At 49.5% G+C, this 18,563-nt stretch overlaps 1 protein-coding gene across 1 annotated transcript; it reads right to left on the bottom strand.

The window, feature by feature from the left end:
* Window positions 1-1,277: 1,277 nt before the first annotated feature.
* Window positions 1,278-18,157, bottom strand: LOC135535187 (centromere protein Q-like). The gene is made up of 8 exons (XM_064961890.1): window positions 17,923-18,157; window positions 17,484-17,605; window positions 17,222-17,391; window positions 14,404-14,472; window positions 9,391-9,520; window positions 9,187-9,306; window positions 3,765-3,836; window positions 1,278-1,687 (listed from the first exon to the last, which is right to left on the bottom strand). Exons 1-8 carry the CDS (start codon window positions 18,038-18,040, stop codon window positions 1,520-1,522), a joined length of 969 nt encoding a protein of 322 aa, XP_064817962.1. The 5' UTR covers window positions 18,041-18,157; the 3' UTR covers window positions 1,278-1,519.
* Between the last annotated feature and the right edge of the window lie 406 nt (window positions 18,158-18,563).

Below are 18,563 nucleotides of genomic sequence, written 5' to 3' on the forward strand. Positions count from 1 at the left end.
TAGAGGCATTATCTTAGGGCTGAAGCCAGCCTGTCTGGACTAGAGGCATTATCTTAGGGCTGAAGTAAACCTGTCACCCAGCCTGTCTGGACTAGAGGCATTATTTTAGGGCTGAAGTAATCCCGCCTGGACTAGAGGCATTATCTTAGGGTTGAAGTAATCCTGTCTGGACGAGAGGCATTATCTTAGGGCTGAAGTAAACCTGTCACCCAGCCTGTCTGGATTAGAGGCATTATCTTAGGGCTGAAGTAAACCTGTCACCCAGCCTGTCTGGATTAGAGGCATTATCTTAGGGCTGAAGTAAACCTGTCACCCAGCCTGTGGACAAGAGGCATTATCTTAGGGCTGAAGTAAACCTGTCACCCAGCCTGTCTGGACGAGAGGCATTATCTTAGGGCTGAAGTAAACCTGTCACCCAGCCTGTCTGGACAATAGGCATTATCTTAGGGCTGAAGTAAACCTGTCACCCAGCCTGTCTGGACGAGAGGCATTATCTTAGGGCTGAAGTAAACCTGTCACCTAGCCTGTGGACAAGAGGCATTATCTTAGGGCTGAAGTAAACCTGTCACCCAGCCTGTCTGGACTAGAGGCATTATCTTAGGGCTGAAGTAAACCTGTCACCCAGCCTGTCTGGACGAGAGGCATTATCAGAACTATATTCATCAAAGGAACTCATCAAAACAGTCAAACACTTTTACAGGTTTTTAATTATCATCTACAGCTAAAAGAAGAAACACTTAGGAAACAATAAAATACATACAGATATGAACAAATGGGGCTCCTCCCAATACAATGTTAACTACGTAGCAGTTAAAGTCAGGTGGTCCGTGCAAAGCCCATGACAGAGCCATATAACAAATGGCTTATACATAGTCAAAAATATATCGCTAATACAGTCCCGCTATTGTCCAACCAGGCTGGATGGAGTCCCGCTATTGTCCAACCAGGCTGGATGGAGTCCCGCTATTGTCCAACCAGTCTGGATGGAGTCCCGCTATTGTCCAACCAGTCTGGATGGAGTCCCGCTATTTTCCAACCAGGCTGGATGGAGTCCCGCTATTGTCCAACCAGGCTGGATGGAGTCCCGCTATTGTCCAACCAGGCTGGATGGAGTCCCGCTATTGTCCAACCAGGCTGGATGGAGTCCCGCTATTGTCCAACCAGTCTGGATGGAGTCCCGCTATTGTCCAACCAGTCTGGATGGAGTCACGCTATTGTCCAACCAGTCTGGATGGAGTCCCGCTATTGTCCAACCAGTCTGGTTGGAGTCCCTATTGTCCAACCAGTCTGGATGGAGTCCCGCTATTGTCCAACCAGTCTGGATGGAGTCACGCTATTGTCCAACCAGTCTGGATGGAGTCCCGCTATTGTCCAACCAGTCTGGTTGGAGTCCCGCTATTGTCCAACCAGGCTGGATGGAGTCCCGCTATTGGCCAACCAGCCTGGATGGAGTCCTGCTATTGGCCAACCAGCCTGGATGGAGTCCTGCTATTGGCCAACCAGGCTGGATGGAGTCCTGCTATTGGCTGACAGCTGTAGGTGGAGTGATCAGGCGGTCAGCGTGTCTGTAGGCTCGTTCCAGCAGGGTCTGGGCATCCTGGACCGGCCCTGATGTCTGGAGGGTCTTGGCGAGGCGACGGGCCGTGGTGACGGAGTGTCTGCTATGAACCAGACACACCATCTGCTCCTAGAAGGGGAGAGGACAGTTAGGAAGCACTATTTCATCTTACGTTGCTCAGAAGTTGCCAAACTGTTTCTCCTTCAAGATTTTACTCATTTTTTTGGACCCCTTCTTCCTCCCCCATTTCATTCCAGTTGGTAGTTTGTCTCGTCCGTACGTTGCAGTGATGGGACTCGGGAGAGGCGAAGGTTGAGAGCCATGCGTCCCCCGAAACACGACCCTGCCAAGCCGCACTGCTTCTTGACACACTGCTCGTTTAACCCGGAAGCCAGCCGGAGGAACCAACGGGTGAGACGAGTCAGCGTGCACTGCGCCTGGCCCGCCACAAGGAGTCGCTAGAGCGCGATGGGACAAGAACATCCCGGGCCGGTCAAACCCTCCCCTAACCCGGACGACGCTGGGCCAATTGTGAGCTGTCTCGTATGTCTCCCGGTCACGGCCGGCTGCGACACACCCCCGGGATCGAACCCGGGGCTGTAGTGACGCCTCTAGCACTGCAATGCTGCGCTACCCAGAAGGCCAAGATTGTATTTTTTAAATGACGTACACTACCGTTCAAAAGTTTGGGGTCACTTAGAAAAGTCCTTGTTTTCCCCAAAAAAATTTTAAAAAAATCAAACTAAAAAAATATATTAAATTAAAACTGGCAGCTTCATTAAATAGTACCAGCAAAACACCAGTGTCAACATCAACAGTGAAGAGGAGACTCCGGGATGCTGGCCTTCTAGGCAGAGTTCCTCTGTCCAGTCTCAACGTCAACAGTGAAGAGGAGACTCTGGGATGCTGGCCTTCTAGGCAGAGTTCCTCTGTCCAGTCTCAACGTCAACAGTGAAGAGACGACTCCGGGATGCTGGCCTTCTAGGCAGAGTTCCTCTGTCCAGTCTCAACGTCAACAGTGAAGAGGAGACTCCGGGATGCTGGCCTTCTAGGCAGAGTTCCTCTGTCCAGTCTCAACGTCAACAGTGAAGAGGAGACTCCGGGATGCTAGCCTTCTAGGCAGAGTTCCTCTGTCCAGTGTCTGTGTTCTTTTGCCCATCTTAATCTTTTCTTTTTTTGGCCAGTCTGAGATATGGCTTTTTCTTTGCAACTCTGCCTAGAAGGCCAGCATCCCGGGGTCCCAGCTTCGCCTCTTCACTGTTGAGGTTGAGACTGGTGCTTTGTGGGTACTATATAATGAAGCTGCCAGTTGAGGACTTGTGAGGCGTCTGTTTCTCAAACTAGACACTAATGTACTTGTCCTCTTGCTCAGTTTTGCACCGGGGCCTCCCACTCCTCTTTCTATTCTGGTTAGGGCCAGTTTGCGCTGTTCTGTGAAGGGAGTAGTACACAGCGCTGTACGAGATCGTCAGTTTCTTGACAATTTATCGCATGGAATAGTCTTCATTTCTCAGAACAAGAATAGACTTACGAGTTTCAGAAGAAAGGTCTTTGTTTCTGCCCATTTTGAGCCTGTAATCGAATCCACATATGCTGATGCTCCAGATACTCAACTCGTCTAAAGGTGGCCAGTGTTATTGCTTCTTTAAAATCAGAACAGTTTTCAACTGTGCTAACATAATTGCAAAAGGGTTTTCTAATGATGAACTTGAATTAGCTAACACAACGTGCCCATTGGAACACAGGAGTGATGGTTGCTGATAATGGGCCTCTGTACGCCTATGTAGATATTACATTAAAAATCAGCCGTTTCCAGCTACAATAGTAATTTACAACATTAACAATGTCTACACTGTATTTCTGATCAATTTAATGTTATTTTAATGGAGGGAAAAGTGCTTTTCTTTCAAAAACAAGGCCGTTTCTAAGTGATACCAAACTTTTGAACGGTCGTGTTTCTGTCATAGACCTCCAGGTTATTCTGAGAGCTCTTAAATGGAAAACAATCTTCCCTGAAAGAGTCAGCAGAATGTCGTAGATGTGTCTGGCCACTTCCTCTTCGACAGAACTCAGATCACAGCTGCAATAAAACCACAGCTATGAAAACCTGAGGCTTCACGAGAACTGTTCATGGTTACCAAAATGCATGGAAACCTGGGTGTGTGTGTGTGTGTGTGTGTGTGTGTGTTATAGCTTGCTCGCTGACCTGTAAGGGTCTGTCTCTGCGCTGAGGTACAGGTGGGAGATGCAGGACTCCTTGTTCTGACAACTGGAGGATCTGAAACAACATGGAGAAGAGAGAGTAGGGGGAGAAGAGGGGAGAGTAGAGGGAGAAGAGGGGAGAGTAGGGGGAGAAGAGGGGAGAGTAGGGGGAGAAGAGGGGAGAGTAGGGGGGAGAAGAGGGGAGAGTAGGGGGAGAAGAGGGAGAGTAGGGGGGAGAAGAGGGAGAGTAGGGGGAGAAGAGGGAGAGTAGGGGGGGAGAAGAGGGGGAGAGTAGGGGGAGAAGAGGGGAGAGTAGGGGGAGAAGAGGGAGAGAAGAGGGGAGAGAAGAGGGAGAAGAGGGGAGAGTAGGGGGAGAAGAGGGGAGAAGAGGGGGAGAAAAGGGGAGAGAGGGGGGAGAAGAGGGGAGAGTAGAGGGAGAAGAGGGGAGAGTAGAGGGAGAAGAGGGGAGAGAAGGGGAGAGTAGAGGGAGAAGAGGGGAGAGAAGAGGGAGAAGAGGGGAGAGAAGAGGGGAGAGAAGAGGGGGAGAAGAGGGGAGAGTAGGGGAGAAGAGGGGAGAGTAGAGGGAGAAGAGGGGAGAGAAGAGGGGGGAGAAGAGGGGGAGAAGAGGGGAGAGTAGGGGGAGAAGAGGGGAGAGTAGGGGGAGAAGAGGGGAGAGTAGGGGGAGAAGAGGGGAGAGTAGGGGGAGAAGAGGGGAGAGTAGAGGGAGAAGAGGGGAGAGTAGGGGGAGAAGAGGGGAGAGTAGGGGGAGAAGAGGGGAGAGTAGGGGGAGAAGAGGGGAGAGGGGGGGAGAAGAGGGAGAGTAGAGGGAGAAGAGGGGGAGAGTAGAGGGAGAAGAGGGGAGAGAAGGGGGAGAAGAGGGGAGAGAAGGGGGAGAAGAGGGGAGAGTAGAGGGAGAAGAGGGGAGAGAAGAGGGAGAAGAGGGGAGAGAAGAGGGGGAGAAGAGGGGGAGAAGAGGGGGAGAAGAGGGGGAGAAGAGGGAGAGTAGGGGGAGAAGAGGGGAGAGTAGGGGGAGAAGAGGGGAGAGAGAGGGGGAGAAGAGGGGGAGAAGAGGGAGAGTAGGGGGAGAAGAGGGGAGAGAAGGGGGAGAAGAGGGGAGAGAGAAGAGGGGAGAGTAGAGGGAGAAGAGGGGAGAGAAGAGGGGGAGAAGAGGGGGAGAAGAGGGAGAGTAGGGGGAGAAGAGGGGAGAGAAGGGGGAGAAGAGGGGAGAGAGGGGGGGGGAGAAGAGGGGAGAGTAGAGGGAGAAGAGGGGAGAGTAGAGGGAGAAGAGGGGAGAGAAGGGGGAGAAGAGGGGAGAGTAGAGGGAGAAGAGGGGAGAGAAGAGGGAGAAGAGGGGGAGAGAAGAGGGGGAGAAGAGGGGGAGAAGAGGGGAGAGTAGGGGGAGAAGAGGGGAGAGTAGGGGGAGAAGAGGGGAGAGTAGGGGGAGAAGAGGGGAGAGAAGAGGGGAGAAGAGGGGAGAGAAGAGGGGGAGAAGAGGGGGAGAAGAGGGAGAGTAGGGGGAGAAGAGGGGAGAGTAGGGGGAGAAGAGGGGAGAGTAGGGGGAGAAGAGGGGAGAGTAGGGGAGAAGAGGGAGAGTAGGGGGAGAAGAGGGGAGAGTAGGGGGAGAAGAGGGGGGGAGAAAGGAGGAGGGGAGAGGAGAAGGAGACATAAACAGAAGGCTGAAATGACCTTTGACCAGGGCCTGTTCACTATATAGCGTATTAGACCAGGGCCTGTTCCCTATATAGTGTATTAGACAAGGGCCTGTTCCCCATATAGCGTATTAGACCAGGGCCTGTTCCCTATATAGCGTATTAGACCAGGGCCTGTTCCCTATATAGTGTATTAGACAAGGGCCTGTTCCCCATATAGCGTATTAGACCAGGGCCTGTTCCCTATATAGTGTATTAGACCAGGGCCTGTTCCCTATATAGTGTATTAGACCAGGGCCTGTTCCCTATATAGTGTATTAGACCAGGGCCTGTTCCCTATATAGTGTATTAGACCAGGGCCTGTTCCCTATATAGTGTATTAGACCAGGGCCTGTTCCCTATATAGTGTATTAGACCAGGGCCTGTTCCCCATATAGCGTATTAGACCAGGGCCTGTTCCCTATATAGTGTATTAGACCAGGGCCTGTTCCCTATATAGCGTATTAGACCAGGGCCTCCTCCCTATATAGAGTATTAGACCAGGGCCTCCTCCCTATATAGAGTATTAGACCAGGGCCTCCTCCCTATATAGAGTATTAGACCAGGGCCTCCTCCCTATATAGAGTATTAGACCAGGGCCTCCTCCCTATATAGTGTATTAGACCAGGGCCTCCTCCCTATATAGTGTATTAGACCAGGGCCTCTTCCCTATATAGCGTATTAGACCAGGGCCCGTTCCCTATATAGCGTATTAGACCAGGGCCCCTTCCCTATATAGCGTATTAGACAAGGGCCTGTTCCCTATATAGCGTATTAGACCAGGGCCTGTTCCCTATATAGCGTATTAGACCAGGGCCTGTTCCCTATATAGCGTATTAGACCAGGGCCTGTTCCCTATATAGCGTATTAGACCAGGGCCTGTTCCCTATATAGCGTATTAGACCAGGGCCTGTTCCCTATATAGTGCATTAGACCAGGGCCTCCTCCCTATATAGTGCATTAGACCAGGGCCTCTTCCCTATATAGCGTATTAGACCAGGGCCCGTTCCCTATATAGCGTATTAGACCAGGGCCCGTTCCCTATATAGCGTATTAGACCAGGGCCCCTTCCCTATATAGTGTATTAGACCAGGGCCCCTTCCCTATATAGTGTATTAGACCAGGGCCCCTTCCCTATATAGTGTATTAGACCAGGGCCCGTTCCCTATATAGTGTATTAGACCAGGGCCCCTTCCCTATATAGTGTATTAGACCAGGGCCCCTTCCCTATATAGTGTATTAGACCAGGGCCCCTTCCCTATATAGTGTATTAGACCAGGGCCCGTTCCCTATATAGTGCATTAGACCAGGGCCCGTTCCCTATATAGTGCATTAGACCAGGGCCCGTTCCCCATATAGTGCATCAGACCAGGGCCCGTTCCCCATATAGTGTATTAGACCAGGGTCCCTTCCCTATATAGTGTATTAGACCAGGGCCCGTTCCCCACATAGCGTATTAGACCAGGGCCTCTTCCCTATATAGCTCATTAGACCAGGGCCCATTCCCTATATAGTGTATTAGACCAGGGCCCGTTCCCCACATAGCGTATTAGACCAGGGCCTCTTCCCCATATAGCGTATCAGACCAGGGCCCGTTCCCCATATAGCGCATTAGACCAGGGCCCGTTCCCTATATAGTGTATTAGACCAGGGCCTGTTCCCCATATAGTGTATTAGACCAGGGCCCGTTCACTATATAGTGCATTAGACCAGGGCCTCCTCCCTATATAGTGTATTAGACCAGGGCCTCTTCCCTATATAGCGTATTAGACCAGGGCCCGTTCCCTATATAGCGTATTAGACCAGGGCCCCTTCCCTATATAGTGTATTAGACCAGGGCCCGTTCCCTATATAGTGTATTAGACCAGGGCCCGTTCCCTATATAGTGTATTAGACCAGGGCCCCTTCCCTATATAGTGTATTAGACCAGGGCCCCTTCCCTATATAGTGTATTAGACCAGGGCCCCTTCCCTATATAGTGTATTAGACCAGGGCCCGTTCCCTATATAGTGTATTAGACCAGGGCCCGTTCCCTATATAGTGTATTAGACCAGGGCCCGTTCCTATATAGTGCATTAGACCAGGGCCCGTTCCCCATATAGTGCATCAGACCAGGGCCCGTTCCCCATATAGGGTATTAGACCAGGGTCCCTTCCCTATATAGTGTATTAGACCAGGGCCCGTTCCCCACATAGCGTATTAGACCAGGGCCTCTTCCCTATATAGCTCATTAGACCAGGGCCCATTCCCTATATAGTGTATTAGACCAGGGCCCGTTCCCCACATAGCGTATTAGACCAGGGCCTCTTCCCCATATAGCGCATCAGACCAGGGCCCGTTCCCCATATAGTGAATCAGACCAGGGCCCCTTCCCTATATAGCGTATTAGACCAGGGCCTCTTCCCTATATAGCGTATTAGACCAGGGCCCGTTCCCCACTTAGCGTATTAGACCAGGGCCTCTTCCCTATATAGCCCATTAGACCAGGGCCCGTTCACTATATAGTGTATTAGCCCAGGGCCTCTTCCCTATATAGCCCATTAGACCAGGGCCCGTTCCCTATATAGCGTATTAGACCAGGGCCTCTTCCCTATATAGCCCATTAGACCAGGGCCCGTTCCCTATATAGTGTATTAGACCAGGGCCCGTTCCCTATATAGTGCATTAGACCAGGGCCCGTTCCCTATATAGTGCATTAGACCAGGGCCCGTTCCCCATATAGTGCATTAGACCAGGGCCCGTTCCCCATATAGCGTATTAGACCAGGGCCCGTTCCCCATATAGTGCATTAGACCAGGGCCCGTTCCCCATATAGCGTATTAGACCAGGGCCTCTTCCCTATATAGCCCATTAGACCAGGGCCCGTTCACTATATAGTGTATTAGCCCAGGGCCTCTTCCCTATATAGCCCATTAGACCAGGGCCCGTTCCCTATATAGCGTATTAGACCAGGGCCTCTTCCCTATATAGTGTATTACACCAGGGCCTCTTCCCTATATAGTGTATTACACCAGGGCCTCTTCCCTATATAGTGTATTAGACCAGGGCCTCTTCCCTATATAGCCCATTAGACCAGGGCCCTTTCCCTATATAGTGTATTAGACCAGGGCCTGTTCCCTATATAGTGTATTAGCCTTTGACCAGAGCTTTTGGGCCCTGGGGAAAATATTGCAGTATCAATGAAAGAACCAACAATGAATGTCACAATGACCAGAGGCCTATGCTCAGACCAGATACCCAAATATGGGCTTAGTTCCTATTCTCTAGTCCTTCTATTACAAAACCAATTGTAGGCCTTCTGAGAAGTTCGGAGGAGGGAGGCCTACAGAACGGCCCGGCCGTGGGGAAAGGCCTACAGAACGGCCCGGCCGTGGGGAAAGGCCTACAGAACGGCCCGGCCGTGGGGAAAGGCCTACAGAACGGCCCGGCCGTGGGGAAAGGCCTACAGAACGGCCCGGCCGTGGGGAAAGGCCTACAGAACGGCCCGGCCGTGGGGAAAGGCCTACAGAACGTCCCGGCCGTGGGGAAAGGCCTACAGAACGGCCCGGCCGTGGGGAAAGGCCTACAGAACGGCCCGGCCGTGGGGAAAGGCCTACAGAACGGCCCGGCCGTGGGGAAAGGCCTACAGAACGGCCCGGCCGTGGGGAAAGGCCTACAGAACGGCCCGGCCGTGGGGAAAGGCCTACAGAACGTCCTATGAGATATTTGAAGTAGTATTTGAGCCCAGGTCTGTCTTACCTGCTGGTTCCTCTCCTCCTGCTGCTCCAGTCGTTGTCGGAGGTTAAAACACTGGTGCTCCAGGGAGTCTCTCTCCTTCTCTAGCTGTTTTAGAGAGCCCACCACAGCACCCAGCTCCACCTGGACACACAGTAGCAACATCAGACGAGATAACCACACACACACATATTTAAACACACACACACACCCCTTCCAGTGTCTCACCACCAGCTTGTTGAGGATCTTCTTGCCAACGGCTGACTTCCTAGTCTCTTCCTGGTGTTGACGGGAAGAATAACTCATCATTTCCTGTTTCTGAATTGGGACTGGCAGTTGAGCCAGTTCAGACAGGAACCTGGAACCAGAATGCAGTCAACGTGGTTAGCCAAGAAAGACATCTTGCAGTAGGCTCAACTCGCTCAACATGGGGCGGCAGGGTAGCCTAGTGGTTAGAGTGTTGGACTTGTAACCGAAATGTTGCTGGATCTAATCCCCGAGCTGACAAGGTACAAATCTGTTGTTCTGCCTTTGAGCAAGGCAGTTAACCCACTGTTCCTGAATTTGTTCTTAACTGACTTGCCTAGTAAAATAAAGGTTAAATAAAAAAATATACAGTGGGGAGAACAAGTATTTGATAACCTGCAAAATCGGCAGTGTTTCCTACTTACAAAGCATGTAGAGGTCTGTCATTTTTATCATAGGTACACTTCAACTGTGAGAGACGGAATCTAAAACAAAAATCCAGAAAATCACATTGTATGATTTTTAAGTCATTAATTTGCATTTAGTATGGAAAACCTGCAAAATTAGCAGTGTATCAAATATTTGTTCTCCCCACTGTATTTTATTAAACTAGTCAAGTCAGTTAAGAACAAATTCTTCTTTAAAATGACTGCCTCGGAACAGTGGGATTAACTGGTCTAGTGGGGTTAACTGGCCTAGGAACAGTGGGGTTAACTGGTCTAGTGGGGTTAACTGGCCTAGGAACAGTGGGGTTAACTGGCCTAGGAACAGTGGGTTAACTGGTCTAGGAACAGTGGGTTAACTGGTCTAGGAACAGTGGGTTAGCTGGTCTAGGAACAGTGGGTTAACTGGCCTAGTGGGGTTAACTGGCCTAGGAACAGTGGGGTTAACTGGCCTAGTGGGGTTAACTGGCCTAGGAACAGTGGGGTTAACTGGTCTAGGAACAGTGGGGTTAACTGGCCTAGGAACAGTGGGGTTAACTGGCCTAGGAACAGTGGGTTAACTGGCCTAGGAACAGTGGGTTAACTGGTCTAGGAACAGTGGGTTAACTGGCCTAGGAACAGTGGGTTAACTGGCCTAGGAACAGTGGGTTAACTGGCCTAGGAACAGTGGGTTAACTGGCCTAGGAACAGTGGGTTAACTGGTCTAGTGGGTTAACTGGCCTAGGAACAGTGGGGTTAACTGGCCTAGGAACAGTGGGGTTAACTGGCCTAGGAACAGTGGGTTAACTGGCCTAGGAACAGTGGGTTAACTGGTCTAGTGGGTTAACTGGCCTAGGAACAGTGGGGTTAACTGGCCTAGGAACAGTGGGGTTAACTGGTCTAGGAACAGTGGGTTAACTGGCCTAGGAACAGTGGGGTTAACTGGCCTAGGAACAGTGGGTTAACTGGCCTAGGAACAGTGGGTTAACTGGTCTAGGAACAGTGGGGTTAACTGGCCTAGGAACAGTGGGGTTAACTGGCCTAGGAACAGTGGGGTTAACTGGCCTAGGAACAGTGGGTTAACTGGCCTAGGAACAGTGGGTTAACTGGCCTAGGAACAGTGGGGTTAACTGGCCTAGGAACAGTGGGGTTAACTGGCCTAGGAACAGTGGGTTAACTGGTCTAGGAACAGTGGGGTTAACTGGTCTAGGAACAGTGGGGTTAACTGGTCTAGGAACAGTGGGGTTAACTGGTCTAGGAACAGTGGGTTAACTGGTCTAGGAACAGTGGGTTAACTGGCCTAGGAACAGTGGGGTTAACTGGCCTAGGAACAGTGGGGTTAACTGGCCTAGGAACAGTGGGGTTAACTGGCCTAGGAACAGTGGGTTAACTGGCCTAGGAACAGTGGGTTAACTGGCCTAGGAACAGTGGGGTTAACTGGCCTAGGAACAGTGGGGTTAACTGGTCTAGGAACAGTGGGGTTAACTGGTCTAGGAACAGTGGGGTTAACTGGTCTAGGCACAGTGGGGTTAACTGGTCTAGGAACAGTGGGTTAACTGGCCTAGTGGGGTTAACTGGCCTAGGAACAGTGGGTTAACTGGCCTAGGAACAGTGGGGTTAACTGGCCTAGGAACAGTGGGTTGACTGGTCTAGGAACAGTGGGGTTAACTGGCCTAGGAACAGTGGGTTAACTGGTCTAGGAACAGTGGGGTTAACTGGTCTAGGAACAGTGGGTTAACTGGCCTAGGAACAGTAGGGTTAACTGGCCTAGGAACAGTGGGGTTAACTGGTCTAGTGGGGTTAACTGGTCTAGGAACAGTGGGTTAACTGGTCTAGGAACAGTGGGGTTAACTGGCCTAGGAACAGTGGGGTTAACTGGCCTAGGAACAGTGGGGTTAACTGGCCTAGGAACAGTGGGGTTAACTGCCTTGTTCAGGGGCAGAATGACAGATTTTAAACTTGTCACCTCGAGGAACCGATCCAGCAACCTCTTGGTTACTGGCCCAACCCTCCAACCACTAGGCTACCTGCCACGCTGATCCTCAACATTAAGGTCCCTCAATAGGGAGGTGGTCACAGACCTGGCCGTGTGGTGCCAGGACAACAACCTCTCAATGTGAGCAAGACAAAGGAGCTGATCGTGGACTACGGGAAAAGAGGGCTGAACAGGCCCCCATTGACATAGACGGGGCTGAACACGCCCCCATTAACATCGACGGGGCTGAACAGGCCCCCATTAACATAGACGGGGCTGAACAGGCCCCCGTTAACATAGACGGGGCTGAACACGCCCCCATTAACATCGACGGGGCTGAACAGGCCCCCGTTAACATAGACGGGGCTGAACACGCCCCCATTAACATCGAAGGGGCTGAACAGGCCCCCATTAACATCGACGGGGCTGAACACGCCCCATTAACATCGACGGGGCTGAACAGGCCCCCATTAACATCGACGGGGCTGAACACGCCCCCATTAACATCGACGGGGCTGAACACGCCCCCATTAACATCGACGGGGCTGAACAGGCCCCCATTAACATCGACGGGGCTGAACACGCCCCCGTTAACATCGACGGGGCTGAACACGCCCCCATTAACATCGACGGGGCTGAACAGGCCCCCATTAACATAGACGGGGCTGAAGTGGAACGGGTCAAGTCCACATTACCAACGACCTATCGAAGGTAGGCCTGACCACCGACAAAACAATGAGACAGCCTATAGGGAGGAGGTTTGAGACCTGGCAGTGTGTTGCCAGGACAACAAAACTCTCAATGTGAGCAAGACAAAGGAGCTGATCATGGTCCAAACACACCAAGACAGTTGTGAAGACGACACCTTTTCCCCTCAGGAGACTGAAAAGACTTGGCATGGGTCTCCAGATCCTCAAAAAGTTCTACAGTTGCACCATCATGTTACTTTTTTAATTTAGTAAATATTTTCTTAACTACTTCTTGAACTGTTGTTGGTTAAGGGCTTGTAAGTAAGCTTTTCACAGTAAGGTCTACCTACACCTGTTGTATTCAGCATTTCACTGTGAGGTCTACTACACCTGTTGTATTCAGCATTTCACTGTGAGGTCTACTACACCTGTTGTATTTAGCTTTTCACAGTAAGGTCTACCTACACCTGTTGTATTTAGCTTTTCACAGTAAGGTCTACTACACCTGTTGTATTTAGCATTTCACTGTAAGGTCTACCTACACCTGTTGTATTCAGCTTTTCACAGTAAGGTCTACCTACACCTGTTGTATTTGGCTTTTCACAGTAAGGTCTACCTACACCTGTTGTATTTGGCTTATCACAGTAAGGTCTACCTACACCTGTTGTATTTGGCTTTTCACAGTAAGGTCTACCTACACCTGTTGTATTTGGCTTTTCACAGTAAGGTCTACCTACACCTGTTGTATTCGGCTTTTCACAGTAAGGTCTACTACACCTGTTGTATTCGGCTTTTCACAGTAAGGTCAACACCTGTTGTATTCAGCTTTTCACAGTAAGGTCAACACCTGTTGTATTTAGCTTTTCACAGTAAGGTCAACACCTGTTGTATTCAGCTTTTCACAGTAAGGTCTACACCTGTTGTATTCGGCTTTTCACAGTAAGGTCGACACCTGTTGTATTCGGCTTTTCACAGTAAGGTCGACACCTGTTGTATTCGGCGCATGTGACAAATGAATCGATTTGTTCAGAGAAGACTGTTGCTGCACAGAAACCACTACTAAAGGACACCGATAAGAAGAGACTTGCTTGGGCCAAGAAACACGAGCAATGGACATAAGACCGATGGAAATCTGTTCTTTGGTCTGATGAGTCCAAATTAGAGATTTTTGTTTCCAACCGTTCGTGTCTTTGTGAGACGCATTGTAGGTGAACGGATGATCTCCGCATGTGTGTCTCCCACCGCGAAGCATGGAGGAGGAGGTGCGTGTTTCCCACCGTGAAGCATGGAGGAGAAGGTGTTATGGTGTGGGTGTGATTTGCTGGTGACACTGAGTGATTTATTTAGATTTCAAGGCACACTTAACAAGCATGGCTACCACAGCATTCTGCAGCGATATGCCATCCCATCTGGTTTGCGCTTAGTGGGACTATCATTCGTTTTTCAACAGGACAATGACCCAACACACCTCCAGGCTGTGTAAGGGCTATTTGACTAAGAAGGAGAGAGATGGAGTGCTGCATCAGATGACCTGGCCTCTACAATCACCCGACCTCAACCCAACTGAGATGGTTTGGGATGAGTTGAACCTCAGAGTGAAGGAAAAGCAGTCAACAAGTGCTCAGCATATGTGGGAACTCCTTCAAGACTGTTGGAAAAGCATTCCAGGTGAAGCTGGTTGAGAGAATGCCAAGAGTGTCCAAAACCGTCATCAAGGCAAAGGGTGGCTACTTTGAAGAATCTCAAATATAAAATATATTTAGATTTGTTTAATACTTTTTTGGTTACTACATGACTCCATATATGTTATTTCATAGTTTTGAGGTCTTCACTATTATTATACAATGTAGAAAATAGTAAAAATAAAATAAAGAAAAACTTTGGAAGTTGGAGTGTTCTGTTCTCTCACCTGTTTTTCACAATGTTCAGATGTTTCTGCGATTCCTCTTTCTTAGTCCGTCTTCCGGCCAGAACAGACCTGAGGGAGCGAGAAAAGGAGAGAGAAACAGAAACAGAGAGAGGGTTACAAATGAATCAGTGAGTAACAACAACCCAGGGAAACCTTAAACCAGGGCTATTCAAGTGTCAGTTCGACGATGGGCCAGTGGCCATGTTACAGCGCCTCTGTTTTGCGAGATGAACAGTGTCCGAGATTCAGGAGACTTCCTGGGTGTCACAGTATAGACAGGCCCAGTCAAGAACCATGATGGAGGACGTTACAGTATAGACAGGCCCAGTCAAGAACCACGATGGAGGACGTCACAGTATAGACAGGCCCAGTCAAGAACCACGATGGAGGACGTTACAGTATAGACAGGCCCAGTCAAGAACCATGATGGAGGACGTTACAGTATAGACAGGCCCAGTCAAGAACCATGATGGAGGACGTTACAGTACAGACAGGCCCAGTCAAGAACCATGATGGAGGACGTTACAGTACAGACAGGCCCAGTCAAGAACCATGATGGAGGACGTTACAGTATAGACAGGCCCAGTCAAGAACCATGATGGAGGACGTTAGTATAGACAGGCCCAGTCAAGAACCATGATGGAGGACGTTACAGTATAGACAGGCCCAGTCAAGAACCATGATGGAGGACGTTACAGTATAGACAGGCCCAGTCAAGAACCATGATGGAGGACGTTACAGTATAGACAGGCCCAGTCAAGAACCATGATGGAGGACGTTAGTATAGACAGGCCCAGTCAAGAACCATGGAGGACGTTAGTATAGACAGGCCCAGTCAAGAACCATGGAGGACGTTACAGTATAGACAGGCCCAGTCAAGAACCATGATGGAGGACGTTACAGTATAGACAGGCCCAGTCAAGAACCATGATGGAGGACGTTACAGTATAGACAGGCCCAGTCAAGAACCATGATGGAGGACGTTACAGTATAGACAGGCCCAGTCAAGAACTATGATGGAGGACGTTAGTATAGACAGGCCCAGTCAAGAACCATGATGGAGGACGTTAGTATAGACAGGCCCAGTCAAGAACCATGATGGAGGACGTTAGTATAGACAGGCCCAGTCAAGAACCATGATGGAGGACGTTACAGTATAGACAGGCCCAGTCAAGAACCATGATGGAGGACGTTACAGTATAGACAGGCCCAGTCAAGAACCATGATGGAGGACGTTAGTATAGACAGGCCCAGTCAAGAACCATGATGGAGGACGTTAGTATAGACAGGCCCAGTCAAGAACCATGATGGAGGACGTTACTCACAGTATAGACAGGCCCAGTCAAGAACCATGGAGGACGTTACAGTATAGACAGGCCCAGTCAAGAACCATGATGGAGGACGTTACAGTATAGACAGGCCCAGTCAAGAACCATGATGGAGGACGTTACAGTACAGACAGGCCCAGTCAAGAACCATGATGGAGGACGTTACAGTACAGACAGGCCCAGTCAAGAACCATGATGGAGGACGTTACAGTATAGACAGGCCCAGTCAAGAACCATGATGGAGGACGTTACAGTATAGACAGGCCCAGTCAAGAACCATGATGGAGGACGTTACAGTATAGACAGGCCCAGTCAAGAACCATGATGGAGGACGTTACAGTATAGACAGGCCCAGTCAAGAACCATGATGGAGGACGTTACAGTATAGACAGGCCCAGTCAAGAACCATGATGGAGGACGTTAGTATAGACAGGCCCAGTCAAGAACCATGGAGGACGTTAGTATAGACAGGCCCAGTCAAGAACCATGATGGAGGACGTTACAGTACAGACAGGCCCAGTCAAGAACCATGATGGAGGACGTTACAGTACAGACAGGCCCAGTCAAGAACCATGGAGGACGTTACAGTATAGACAGGCCCAGTCAAGAACCATGATGGAGGACGTTACAGTATAGACAGGCCCAGTCAAGAACCATGATGGAGGACGTTAGTATAGACAGGCCCAGTCAAGAACCATGATGGAGGACGTTACAGTATAGACAGGCCCAGTCAAGAACCATGATGGAGGACGTTACAGTATAGACAGGCCCAGTCAAGAACCATGGAGGACGTTACAGTATAGACAGGCCCAGTCAAGAACCATGATGGAGGACGTTAGTATAGACAGGCCCAGTCAAGAACCATGATGGAGGACGTTACAGTATAGACAGGCCCAGTCAAGAACCATGATGGAGGACGTTACAGTATAGACAGGCCCAGTCAAGAACCATGGAGGAGGACGTTACAGTATAGACAGGCCCAGTCAAGAACCATGATGGAGGATGTTACAGTATAGACAGGCCCAGTCAAGAACCATGATGGAGGAGGACGTTACAGTATAGACAGGCCCAGTCAAGAACCATGATGGAGGATGTTACAGTATAGACAGGCCCAGTCAAGAACCATGATGGAGGAGGACGTTACAGTATAGACAGGCCCAGTCAAGAACCATGATGGAGGAGGACGTTACAGTATAGACAGGCCCAGTCAAGAACCATGATGGAGGACGTTACAGTATAGACAGGCCCAGTCAAGAACCATGATGGAGGACGTTACAGTATAGACAGGCCCAGTCAAGAACCATGGAGGACGTTACAGTATAGACAGGCCCAGTCAAGAACCATGATGGAGGACGTTAGTATAGACAGGCCCAGTCAAGAACCATGATGGAGGACGTTACAGTATAGACAGGCCCAGTCAAGAACCATGATGGAGGACGTTACAGTATAGACAGGCCCAGTCAAGAACCATGATGGAGGATGCTACTCACAGTATAGACAGTCCCAGTATGTTGTCTAGAGCCGTAATGGAGGACTTGGTCAGCGGTTTCCACTTCTCCTGACCTTTCAGCTTCCTGGGACTAGCAACTGTGCCACCTTTCTTCTTCTTCTGTGGTTTTGGCTGAGGGATCTGGCTGCTGGTTCCTGGCTGGGGCTCCTCCTAAAGAGGGTACATGCAGACAGAATGAGGTGATGAAAACAAAAAGGAGAACCGTATCCTCTTAGAGGTTTAATTCTTCAGAACTTTCTCACCCGAGATACTCTCCGTTGACGTGTCTTTATACCGGGCTTATTTGGCTTCTCGCCTGTCTTCTTGCCTTTAGGTGCCTTGGAGGAGGCGCGTTCCGATCCCCGGACAGGCTTCATTATTTTAACTAGGAAAAAGAGACAGACAGCTAATCAAGGCATACACGGGGAAAGTGGGGGGAAAATAACATAGCCGCTAAATATATAATAATATACAATCTGAAAGCTAACTAACATGAGCACCTCCTAGACGAAACACGGATGTAGTTTGTTTTGTCAACAACAGCAAGCGAAATACCTTTTTAAATTATTAAAACAACATTTTATACACAAGGCGATTTAGTAGAACAGTTTAGAGGTGCAATTTCTCGTTGCAGTTAAGGTCCAATGTCGGAGAATAACAATAGTTAAAACACTTCAAACAAACGTTTGTAACTTGACTTACCAGTTTCGCGGTAAATTTCTTTCAAACATTTGTTTGTAATCATTGCGCATGCGTTATGAGCGGCAAGTCGGTCACTCCAGGCGGCCATGATGGAAAGGGCAATGAGGGCACTCCTCATAGAGGATGATAGGGGCCTCTAGTGGCCAAAAGGCAGCGTTCTTCTTCTCCGAAGCACAATTTACAAGTATGGCTCTCTCTGGCCTCTCCATGTTTCCCCAGCCAACACCACTCCCAATCCAAACCCCCTGAAAGGTGGGGTTTAGCTATATAATATACTGGTTAGATGGGGTTTAGCTATATAATATACTGGTTAGATGGGGTTTAGCTATATAATATACTGGTTAGATGGGGTTTAGCTATATAATATACTGGTGAGATGGGGTTTAGCTATATAATATACTGGTTAGATGGGGTTTAGCTATATAATATACTGGTTAGATGGGGTTTAGCTATATAATATACTGGTTAGATGGGGTTTAGCTATATAATATACTGGTTAGATGGGGTTTAGCTATATAATATACTGGTTAGATGGGGTTTAGCTATATAATATACTGGTTAGATGAGGTTTAGCTATATAATATACTGGTTAGATGGGGTTTAGCTATATAATATACTGGTTAGATGGGGTTTAGCTATAT

Source organism: Oncorhynchus masou, unplaced genomic scaffold (assembly GCF_036934945.1).
Source record: "Oncorhynchus masou masou isolate Uvic2021 unplaced genomic scaffold, UVic_Omas_1.1 unplaced_scaffold_459, whole genome shotgun sequence".
Taxonomy (NCBI): domain Eukaryota; kingdom Metazoa; phylum Chordata; class Actinopteri; order Salmoniformes; family Salmonidae; genus Oncorhynchus; species Oncorhynchus masou.

Bases quoted from the DNA above. Each gene is read 5' to 3' on its own strand.
- LOC135535187 (XM_064961890.1), bottom strand. From the start codon at position 18,040: ATGAGGAGTGCCCTCATTGCCCTTTCCATCATGGCCGCCTGGAGTGAC. The intron at 17,392-17,483 runs GTGAGAAAGTTC...TACCCTCTTTAG, and splicing joins GTCAACGGAGAGTATCTCGG to GAGGAGCCCCAGCCAGGAAC. The intron at 3,837-9,186 runs GTAAGACAGACC...ATGTTGTTTCAG, and splicing joins AGGAGGAGAGGAACCAGCAG to ATCCTCCAGTTGTCAGAACA.